The sequence below is a fragment of the Schistocerca piceifrons genome, chromosome 1 (assembly GCF_021461385.2).
Source record: "Schistocerca piceifrons isolate TAMUIC-IGC-003096 chromosome 1, iqSchPice1.1, whole genome shotgun sequence".
Classification (NCBI taxonomy): domain Eukaryota; kingdom Metazoa; phylum Arthropoda; class Insecta; order Orthoptera; family Acrididae; genus Schistocerca; species Schistocerca piceifrons.
The window spans coordinates 246,774,734-246,787,403 of record NC_060138.1 but is presented as its reverse complement, the minus strand read 5'-3'; the positions used below and the strand labels follow the sequence as shown (position 1 = coordinate 246,787,403).

The 12,670-nt window shown below is 41.8% G+C and overlaps 1 protein-coding gene across 2 annotated transcripts in view; it reads right to left on the bottom strand.

Moving 5' to 3' along the window:
• The window catches only part of LOC124784161 (adipocyte plasma membrane-associated protein-like), a 111,309-nt gene that overhangs the window by 937 nt on the left and 97,702 nt on the right, over positions 1-12,670 (bottom strand). For both annotated transcript variants that reach the window (XM_047254080.1, XM_047254079.1), the window contains exon 7: positions 2,724-2,997. In XM_047254080.1, coding sequence (XP_047110036.1) covers positions 2,724-2,997 — 274 coding nt within the window. The remainder of the gene's footprint in view (positions 1-2,723; positions 2,998-12,670) is intronic.

Here is a 12,670-nt window from a genome sequence, read left to right as displayed (position 1 = left end):
CATAGAGCAGCAGCATTAACACTCTTCTAGCAATATACTGATGATGATGATGATGCACTTTTTTTTTACCTTGTTACCACCTGAGAGAATATAGGGGGATCGAATCTCATGCAAAAAAATTGAAGACTATGGCAACTAAATACAGACAAATGGTGTCCACCAACAAGATAGTATACATAAATTCCAGGATGGTACTTTTTATGTAAACCAATGTAGTAGACACATACTATGAGATTTTGTGGCAAACATTAGTGACCTCTGACTAAATAGTATTTAACACTTCCACGTGTATTGGTAGCAATGGTGATTCACTACAGTATGGACCACACAAGGTACTAGACATCATCAGTGTCAAATTATTCCTGTCACAGACAACTCATGAACATGGTACATGGTGAGGTACTGTCTCCAACATTTGGAGACTGTTGAAGGAAATCCTGAGATTTTCCATTGGTTTCAAATCTTGAGACACTCAGGCCAGTCCAGATGTGTGATTGCTGCAGAATTTTCCCCATACCATGCTGCTACAGTTTCAACTTGGTAGATAATGTTACAGTCCTCACTAAGGTCATGAGAAAATAGCGGAAGAAAAATTTGGTTGTTTAGCACCTCAATGTTCCCATTTGACTTCAGGTACCTCAAACATCAACAAAAGAAGATTAAACCATCCCTAGAATATCAAAAATCCTCCATCAGCATACACCAACCTTTGAACTTAAGTCCTTCCAGTAGGCGTGCTGAGATTCACGAACTACACAAATGTATTTTGTATGTCAAGATAAGATGTTTTCAGTTCATAAAGGTTCCCTGTTGGTTTCTCTCCCTTCAGTCCAATCACAAAAGTTAGTGATCAGGTGTAAGCAAGAGTTTCTATCATTCAACTCTGATTCACACCATGCATAATGTTCATATCAGATAGCATTCTTTGATAGAATTCTTGAATACAGAAGATGAAATGCTCATTCACATTCATGAAAGTTTGAAAAATTTGTACATTGATGCAACAGTGGATATCAGCTTTGTCAGATGATGGGTTCATCACTGTAATGGAGCTGAAGGGCAAACACCTTTGGCTGGTGAAATGTGAAATGGCAGGCTGGTTACTGCAGTCACTCCAAGCAACATTCAGTGGGTCAATGACATCATTTGTGGAGATGACTGTGTGACTGCAGATGATTTGTGTTGCATTAACTCCCTCAATAAGGGCAATATTATGATGGTTCTTCAACAACTGGGATACTCAAAGGTTTGTGCAACTTGCATACCAAGGCTGTTAACCGACCAAAATAAAAAGAGGCAAGAAAAACAATTGACTCCCAACTCTTGCAGCACTTCTGTTTGAAGGAAGAGAAGTTTCTGGAAAAAATTTGACCAGAGATAAAACATGGGTTCATTTTTTAAAAATCAGAGTCAGAGAGGCAGTCAATGGAATGACATCACAGAAACTCACCAAAGAAGAAAAAATTCAAAACTGTGCCGTGGGCATGGAAAGTTAAGGAGGAAGAAAAAGAAACAGAAATAGGAGACATTACTTTTTGACTGAAATTTGTACAACATGCATTAGACAAGTAAATTCTGAACGAGGTGTGAAGGATAATAAAGGACCACCACTGAAGAGATTATCGGAACTGTTTTTCCCCACACTAGCTCGAATGCTTCTTTAAGGATTTGGGAGATTCCATAAAATACCTCTTGAGGACAATTTTGAAACTTGAAATTGTTATCATATAGAATAAATAAGTCAACAAACCAAGCATTAGAGGAGCAGAGGAGATAATATTGGTGTCAGCAGCACATGGTGCAGCAATTTGTCCATATTACCTGGTGTAGGTGGGACTTCATGGCAGACTGCATCTTTAAGAGTGCTTCCACAGGAAAATAAATCAAGATGAGCCAAATTGAAGGACCTGGCAGGCCATTTTACAGTATCCTGCCCAGTAGTCAGAGAATTTCTCGTTAGTGGTGTTTACACCAAAGTCACACATTCTGACTGCCTTACATCTCAGTTTTAGCACATTCTGTAGATACTTTTGTGAAAATGTGTCTTGGCTCACCCTGTATACAGTTCTCTTTCAAAATGTAACTATACAAACAATAAGCAAGTAGTAGCAGTATATAAGCAGCTATTACTCAATATACCTGAGAAAAAAGCAGTATTTTTGTTCATTTTATTATGCTAAATTGAGCCTGATTAAGCAGAACAAAATTTATTACTGATTGATGATACTTAATTATTAATTACATGAAACAAGGGAAATGCAACCATTTATATATAGAGGACACATGCGTTGTGCACAGGAACACATAATAGAAAACAGATGGCACTAGCTTTCGAGCTCTACCTAGCTAGCACAAATGTGTACGTTTGGCTGTCTGTGTGGTTGTTTGTGTGAATGTGTTTACTCTCAACAGAAAAAAAGAAAGAGCTCAAAAACTAGTGTTAATTGTTTTCTATTACATGTTTCTTTGTGCCATGCACCCGTCCTGTATATGTAAGTGGTTGTCTGTCCCCTGTTTTACGTAATTTTCCATCCAGAAATTTCTGTTATTAATTTTGAACAGCTGCGTGTGTCTGTTAATGTGAACCTTAATTTGGGCCATATTTCTGAAAGTTTTTCACCACGACAGAATGTGTACACTACCACTGAATGAAAGGGCTGTTGATCTTCAAATAGTTAATACAAAATGCTTACATAAAGAGTGTACAGCTATAAAAAACATACCCAGTGAGTGGCTCTCTTGACGTAATAGTTAGGATAAAAACGTTCAATGAACTGAAATGGCATCTCCAGCAAAGCCAGCAACCTGGCAAGAAATTTTCTTAGGACAGGATATTCACTAATGATGTGGTTAAATGCTGGATGATCTTTATCTGCTGGAAATGCTAGTGCAACAAAGTAGCTTCCTTTACCATCATGGCTCAAGTTGTCAGGAAAACCTGGTAATTTATCCACAAATATATCATTTGACCCTTTCTTTGCACCTTTAAGATAGTATCTGAAAAAGAAGGAAAAAATTAGCATACAGTAGTACCTAAAAAAGAAGGAAAAAGTATATAATCAACATTTCATGCCTGCATGTAGAACAGAATAGGAAAAAATCAATATTAATCCAGTGTAGCAAGCCTTCTATATTGCATCTGGTAACACCTCACAATTCTCTCTGCCATCATTGTGGTGTTTTTTATTATCACACAAAAAATACCTTTTAGGTTCTCTGTTCCTTGGGCTGTTTACCTGATATTTAAACAATGAAAACTCCACATAGTTTGCTACTTACCATAAAGGAGATACAGGAAATTGCAGACAGGCACAACTAAAAGACATTTACACAAAGCTTTCAGCCACTACTTTCATCAGCAAAAGAGAAACACAGAAACACACACCATCCGTATGCACAAACAAGCACACCTCGTACACTCATAAACCCCAATTCCAGAAGCTCAGGCCAGGATGCAACTATCTGTGGATGGCAGCAACAATCTGGAGGGACCAGGGAAGGTGAAGGGGAAGGGATAGTAGTGCACTGGTGGGGGCAGGGTGGGGGGATGGAGGACCACTGTCTGGCAGAGTGTACAGGGACTAGAATGCCAACAGGTGCAGTGTCAGGAGGTTGTGAGGCAGAGAAATGGGGAAAGAAAGGAGCTAAAAGCAGAGGGGTGAAGAAAGATGGGTGGGTGCATTAACAGAGGGCACAGAGGGCAGCAAACAGAAAGGCTAGGAGACGAGAATGGGGAGGAGATGATATGACAGAAGGGGTGAAAACTGTTGGGTGAAGGGTGTGAGGACAGTATGTAATTGTAGGTTGAGGCCGGGATAATTATGGGAGAAGAGGATGTGTTGTAAGGATAACTCCCATCAGCACAGTTCAGAAAACTGGGTGGTGTATGAGAAATCCAAGTGGCTTTGGTAGTGAAGCAGCCAGTAAACAAGCACATTATGCTCAGCTGCATGTTGTCCCACAGGATGGTCTACTTTGCTCTTGGCCACAGTTTGGCAGTGGCCGTCATCCTGATGGACAGCTGATTGGTAGTCATACCAATATAATAAGCTGTGCAGTGGTTACAGCAGAGTTGGTAAATGACATAGCTGGTTTCTAGCCTGATCCCTGATGGGGTACAATAAAACTGTTACAGGACTGTAATAGGAAGTGTTGGATGAGTAGAATGGGCAGGTCTTGCACCCGGGTCTTCCACAGAGATTTGATCCTTGTGCCAAGAGGTGGCAAGGGAAGGTATATAAACAAATCTGCAGCACTGCCATGGGCACCACATGGTATCCTCATATGCCATCCTGTTTATGAGCTGTCTACTGGAGACCTTCCTAGGCCCCCAAAACACCAAACCTTTGGCCTGGTACATGTCCACTGATGATATCTTCATGATCTGGACTCAGAGCCAAGACATCCTATCTTGATTCCTTCAAAACCCCAACCCCTTCCCTCCCATCCGTTTCACCTGGTCTGGGGCTTGTGGTCTATGTCAAGCCTTGCTAGTTCTGGATCACGGGGTCCTGGGTTTGATTCCCGGCTGCGTTGGGGATTTTTCTCTGCCTGGGGACTGGGTATTTGTGTTGTCATCACCATTCCATCATCATTGATGAATGTGGCTAGATTGGACTGTGTACAGATTGAGAATGTGTATGGGTGCTGATGACTGTGCAGTTGAGTGTCCCACAAACCAAACATCATCATCATCATCATCAGCTGCTTCACCTGGACCTCCTCTACACAGTGTTCCTTGTGCCTAGACGTTGACCTCCTCCTCTCTGGTGATTGGCTCCAACTGCACCACTGTCCACATTAAAACCACCAAGCGTACCTGCATTTTGACATCTGTCATCCCTTTTGCACTAAAAAATCCCCCTCCCATATAGCATGGCCACCCAGGTGTGGTGTACCTGCAGTGACAAGAACTCCCTTGCTCAGAGTGCTGAGGGTTTCACCAAGGCCTTCACAGAAAGGCTCTATCCCCCAGACCTGATTTGCAACCAAATCTCGCACGCTATTTCCCCCTTGCATCCCCAGTCCTTCAACCACGCCCATGAACTGGCCACAAAGGAGTGCCCTCTTCATCACCCAGTACCATCCCAAACTGGAACAAATGAACCACATCCTCCACCAGGGGTTTGATCATCTATAATCATACCCTGAAATGAGGGACATCCTATCCCAGATCCTTCCCACCCCTCCTAAAGTAGTGTTCCAGTGCCCACCCAACATCCGCAACATCCTGCTCCATCTCTATGCCACTCCCAATCCCACAAGGATCATATCCCTGAGGAAGACCCACATGCAATACCTGCCCAATCCACCCACCCAGCACTTCTTATTCCAGTCGTGTCACAGGTTTATCCTACCCTATCAAAGGATGGGCCAGCTGGGAAACTATCCATGCCATACACCAGCTCTGCTGCAACCACTGCACAGTGTTTTATACTGATACTGCTACCAATCAGCAGTCCACCAGAATGAATGGCTACCACCAAATTGTGGCCAGTGTGTGTTTCTCTGTTTCTGTTTTGCTGTTGAAGACTATGACCAAAAGCTTTTTTACAAGTGTCTTTTAGTTGTGCCTATCTGCATCTCAACATTTCTTCTATACAGTAAGTAGCAATATTTACCTGATATTTATTTTTATTTATTTATTTAGTAGTGCACTATGGGTGTACAAAAGGGGTGAGGTTTCAAATCTCCTGCGCCATCACGACACCCCCCCCCCCCCCCCCTTTGCAGTATTATAAGTAAGAGCTGGATTTTCCATTAGCATAGGTCCAGCAAAACAGTGACACCATTGGATGTGTAGAACCAGCAGCCCCAGATAGCAGACAAATGCATTAAGGAATCTTCTTAGTGTGCACACACAAAAGATGCGGGCTATGTGCATACTGACAGCAGGTGGCCAATGACACAGACCATCATTAAAAATGAGGCTTTGCTGTCACAAAGAACAGCATGTGAGCACTTGCGGCTGTGCCCACAGGTGGTGGTCAGGCTGCAGGAATGAGTGATTCATTCTTTGCACTATGACTCCTCCAACCACACTTGAGGCCATTGCTCTAGATACTGCAAGCAAGAACAAATTTGTCTTGTTGTCTCAGAACATGCTTTTCTAAAACCGAGACAGAGAATGGATCATCAGAAGCAGAACCATTACATTTACTTAGACAAACACTGCATACTGCACCAGCAGACATTAGTTTGGCAAAATCAGCTGTAAAATTATTCTCAAAAATCATTAGGTCACAAAGAGAAGAAACTCTTCTTTTTATGTTGGTATTTCAAACAAAGTACTAAAAAGACTGAAGAACATGAGATAAACAGGTGACCTCTAATTATAAAACTGTTTCCTTTCTTTTCTTGTTCACAAACATTTCTGAATAGGTGACTTCCAACAAATTACTTTCCTGTGAATAACTCATTAACGACAGCAAGCTTAGTGGTCAATGCAATAACCTTTTGACAACAGAATCCTTATCAGTGGTCAATGTATAATGCAAGAATCGCTGAGCTTTGCCTTTTTTTATTTAGAATATGGCAAGATCAATTTATGAGGCAGAACTGCTGGCCTTCACATACCTTCAGGAGGTGAAATGTGTCCTATTGTCAAAAGACACACATAAAAGTAAAAGGAGAACTAACAGATCCTTCTTCTGGAAGAAAAGGGGAATTGGTTATAGAAGGATAAAATGAGAGATAGGTCACACAGATCCAGAATGAGAATGATCCACCTGTAGTGAGAACAAGGGTGTACATAGATGAAGGGGAGTGGCAAAGGTCATACACAATGACATGTGTGAAAAACTGCCATGTCTTGCATGGTGTTTATATGTGTTACTTCTGTGCTGTTAACTTTATTTGCAATAAATTTTGCACCCAGTATCCACATGTGCTGCTAAATGTACCTATAAACATATATCATGGTACCACACACAGTTAAGGAAATATGACATCATAAGCACTGAGATGCATTTAAAACTACTGCATTGTGCATGGTGTTTAAATTTATTACTTCTTTCCAACTAACTGTGTTTGCAAAAATTTTTGCATACAGTAGCCACACATTCTGCTGAATGTACATACAAAATTATATCATTGGATGACACACAGATTGAGAGATATGAAGTCATAAACACTGAGATGGATCGAAAACTGCCACATCGTGTGTGACATACTTCTTTGCTACTAACTCTGTTCATAACATATTTTGCCGACAGTGCCCACACATGCTGCTGAACGTACCTACATAAATTTATAATTTTGTGACATACAGTTCAAGAGATATAATATCATAAACACTGAGATATGTAAAAAAAATACCACATCGCCCATAAGGTTTTAATACATTTATTCTTTACTACTAAGACGCGCCTAATGTTGAGTCAGCTTAAGAAAATACCTGTTATCTGGCAGCACTTTTGACAGCTTTCAACTGTGAAGCGCAAATGGCTGTAGGAGCAAATGATGATCTATGAAGAGGCATCATCGTAGAGATGCTTATAAAATCGCATTGTAACAAGCAAAGAAGCTGAAATGGAATCATGTTCCTTAATATCGATATTGTACTTAAATTTATGCACATTTATTTCTGCAGCTGTTTCATAATTTAAACCCTGTTCTCACAAATACATGGAAAACTGTCAGGAGAGCAGTGTACTGATCATATGCCTCACTATATCACATCCACATGACAATGCAAGGCAGAGGATGACATGGCAACTGGCAGACATCTCTTGGGCCTTCAAGACCCCTTAAGGAGCTCATTTCAAAGTGTTACATAGTCTGGTGCTACAAGGTTATATACTAGTCACTGCAATATTGAAGGGCAAGTTCCCATCTCCAGAGTTCTGATAGGTTGGTGTCAGTGGGAAGTATCCAGATAACCCGGACGGTGTAACACTGTGCGAAGATGTGCTGGCCATGCACCAAGGCATGTTTAGCCACCATCCTCATTACCAACAAACACTGTCTGCCTGTGTCGTTCATGCGAATGGACAGTTTGATGCAACCATTACACCAACAACCTGAAAACAGCTTTCGCATCCCACAACTACCCTTCCGAGCTCGTACAAGAGCGAATAACCAGAGCCATTTCCTCATCCCCTCAAACCCAAAATCCCCCACAGAAGAAACCCAAAAGTGCCCCACTTGTGACAGAATACTTTCCGGGACTGGATCAGACTTTGAATGTGGCTCTGCAGCAGGGATATGACTTCCTCAAATCCTGGCCTGAAATGAAATCTATCCTTCATGAAATCCTCCCCACTCCAGCAAGAGTGTCTTTCCGCCATCCACCTAACCTTTGTAACTTCTTGGTTCATCCCTATGAAATCCCCAAACCACCTTCCCTACCCTCTGGCTCCAACCCTTGTAACTGCCCCCGGTGTAAACGCTGTCCCATGCACCCTCCCACCACCAACTACTCCAGTCCTGTAACCCGGAAGTTGTACACGATAAAATCAGAGCCACGTGTGAAAGCACCCACGTGATTTACCAACTGACCTGCCTACACTGTGAAGCCCTCTATGTGGGAATGACCAGCAACAAACTTTCCATTCACATGAACAGACACAGGCAGACAGTGTTTGTTGGTAATGAGGATCACCCAGTGGCTAAACATGCCTTGGTGCACGGCCAGCACATCTTGGCACAGTGTTACACCATCCGGGCTATCTGGATACTTCCCACTGACACCAACCTATCAGAACTCCAGAGATGGGAACTTGCCCTTCAATATATTCTGTCTTCCTGTTACCCACCAGGCCTCAACCTCCGCTAATTTCAAGTTGCCACCCCTCATACATCACTTGTCACTCAACAACGTCTTTGCCTCTGTACTTCTGCCTCGACTGACATCTCTGCCCAAACTCTTTGCCTTTACATATGTCTGCCTGTGTCTGTATATGTGCGGATGGCGATGAAGCAACCGTGGGTTGCGAAAGCTTGAAATTTGTATGTGTGTTTGTGTGTTTTTTATTGTGTCTATCTACCAGTGCTTTCTCGTTTGGTAAGTCACAGCATCTTTGTTTTTTAATTTATGACTTTGTTAATTATATTTTTTGGAACTGATAGCTTAAGGTAAAGATGATACAATAAAAGAAGAATATTTTTGATAATTAAATTGCTAACAGCAACTTGAAATTAATATGAATATTCTGACAAGATCAAATGGTAATTGATAATTTGGGAATTTTGTGAGAATTTATATTTCCGGTTTTACGGAGGTAGTAATCTAATTTCAGTGAAGTAATGTAATAATTTGAGACAGTTTCCATCCCCTTCCCTTGTTATAACCGGTAATTATGTAACAATGTTATGATAAGTAAAAATATATGTTTTGTCATGTTGAAAAGTGAACTGGATCAAACTGTTGGTTATAGGGGCACAATTTCTATTGTCTTTGTATTATTTTAGGTAATTTTGTGTGTCAGTTTGAGAAGTAAGTACTGGGTGTCCATAAATAAAAGTTCCAGTTTCAAAATGTGGGGCTGTAGGAGGAGGGGAGGGGGGGGGGGGCAGGAGTGGAGAGGAAAGTTGAGGGGGAATGGGAGGAGTTGGGGTGGAAAGAGGATTTAGAGGTGGGCATGGGTACTGGGTTGATAGAGGGGGCAGATATAACTGGTACACCACCAAGCTACGCTGAAGTGCAGGTATGGGTATTGAAATACAGGGACATGTACACAGGCAGAATATGGCGCTGTGGTCAGCAAAGCCTATATAAGACAAGAAGTGTCTGGCACAGTTATTACATCAGTTACTGCTATTACACTGACAGGTTGTCAAGATTTAGGTGAGTTTGAACTTGGTGTTATAGTTGGTGCATGAGCAGTGGGGGACAGCATCTCCAAGGCAGTGATAAAGTGTGGATTTTTCCCATACCACCATTTCATGAGTGTACTGTGAATATCAAGAATCTGGTAAAACATCAAATCCCCAACATTGCTGTGACCAGAAAAACGTTATGCAAGAATGGGAACAACGATGACTGAAGAGAATCATTCAATGTGACAGAAGTGCAACACTTCCACAAATTGCTGCAGATTTCAATGCTGGGCCATCAACAAGTTACAGCGTGTAAACCATTCAATGAAACATCATCGATATGGGCTTTCGGAGTCGAAGGCCCACTCATGTACCCTTGATGACTGCATAACACTAAGCATTACGCCTTGCCTGGGCCATCAACACTGACATTGGACTGTTGATGATTGGAAACATGTTGCCTGGTCAGACGAGTCTCATTTCAAATTGTATCAAGGAGATGGACGTTTACGGGTATGATGATAACCTAGCCCATCCAGCTAGCTGTGCAGTCTAACGCGCTGCTTCCCAAGCGGGAAGGCATGCTGGTCCCCGGCACAAATCCACTCGGCGGATTAGTGTCAAGGTCCAGTGTGCCCGCCAGCCTGTGGATGGTTTTTAAGGTGGTTTTCCATCTACCTCAGCGAATGCAGGCCGGTTCTCCTTATTCCACCTCAGTTACATTATGTCAGCAACTGCTGTGCTAACACTGTCGCCACATACGTGTACACTGTAATTACTCTGCCATGCAAACATTTGGGGTTACACTCGTCTGGTATGAGACGTCCCCGGGGGGGAGGGAGGGGGGGAGGGGTCTGAAGGGGGCCGAACCGCACAATAACCTTGGGGTCGGTGTGGGGTGGCGGTGGACTGGGTGCACTGCTGTGGCCTGATTTGGGTTTTGAACCACTGAGGGCTACAGCGGGATGAAGGCTCTCTATCGTTTCTAGGTCCCCTGTTTAATACACAATACAATGATGATAACCTCATGAGTCCATGGACCCTGCATGTCAGCAGGGGACTGTTCAAACTGGTGAAGGCTCTGTAATGGTGTGGTGCATGTGCAGTTGGAGTGATATGGGACCCCTGACACATACATAAGCATCCTGTCTGATCACCTGCATCCATTCATGTCCATTGTGCATTCCAACAAATGTGGGCAATTCCGGATGTGGGCAATTCCAGCGGGACAATGCAACACTCCACACATCCAGAATAGCTACAGAGTGGCTCCGGGAACACTCTTATGAGTTTAAATATTTCTGCTTGAGCATATCTGGGACACCTTCCGATGTGCTGTTCAGAAGAGATCTCCACCCTCTCGTACCCTTACGGGTTTATGGACAGCTCTGCAGGATTAATGTGTTAGCTCTCTCCAGCACTGTTTCAGACATTAGTTGATTCCATGCCATGTCGTGTTGCGGCACTTCTGCGTGCCTGCAGGGCCCTACATGATATTAGGCAGGTGTGCCAGTTCCTTTGGCTCTTCAGTGTATATTATGTACTTAACCAAATACTTCAATATTACATGAATATCCATTAAATTCATATTAATGTAGTCTTACTGCTCATTGCATGTGAAGATCTGAACCAAACATAATACATTCTATATACATTTTCAAGTATGGCACATGAGTGTACTATATTATGTACCTAAACCACATATTGCAGTATTACACAAATAACATGAATTTCATATTTCTGTACTTTTATTAAAGACAGTGTGTGAATATCCGAACCAAAATATAATGGGTTCTACATAGATTTTCAAAGTGACTTACCTGTACAGTTGTTTTACAGATAATGAAATATCACATCCATCAAAGACTATTAGACATTATTAAAAATTACAAAATTACTATCTATTGTTGAAAGGTCCTATGAGACACATCTACACGATCCTTTTTGAGTTCAAATTATGCCGTACATCCAAAAATATTTTATTTGTATTCTGTTTTCAGAGTACTAAATTGTATCTCTGTATGAGGGTGTTATGAACGTGTATTTGTGGATATGTTAAGCACCTAGCCAAATAAATATCCACCTTCCTTTCCTGGTAATGTCCCTGGTAATCCAAAAATCATGTGGCTCACACAATAGTGCCACTTTGTTACAATCTCTGCCACTGTTATGACAAGTGTTAACATCTGTTGATGCAAGAGTGTGATAACTGCAGGTCACAGCAATGTATCGGCTGCTAAATATGTCCTACTGGGTGTTAATGGTTATTCACTGAGCACAGTGTCAGATATAGTGAAAGTAATGTTTTCAAATACTCAATGACTTATTGTTCCTATGCCCTGCACTGCATGATAACAAGTTTTATTAATTTTCAATGCAATATGCACTTGAGAATGATTATAAAGCAAAAATCATGATTGTGTGAATTAAATGAACAGTAATTTACATTCAAATGGCAGAAATTTCTTTCAAAAAGTTCTAAATCACTAGTTCAAAAAATGTTCAAATGTGTGTGAAATCTTATGGGTCTTAACTGCTAAGGTCATCAGGTTACACACTACTTAACCTAAATTATCCTAAGGACAAACACACACACCCATGCCCAAGGGAGGACTCGAACCTCCGCCGGGACCAGCCGCATCACTAATTCCCCATGAAGGAAAAATGGATAGTGCTTTCACCAGCATTGTGCTCTTTCAGCAAAGATTCTATGGACTGCTGTCCATCCTACTTTACAAAGCAGAGAAGCCTCTGAACCCTGTGTTCTGTGAAGAGTCATCAACATCCATTCATTTAGCACCTGCCTTCTGCCTCTTTCTGTAGAAGCTCACAACAGAACCACATGAACATTCAACCAAATTCATCGTTTTCAAGATAATCGCTCATAGGGTCTGCTTAATAATAATCTGCC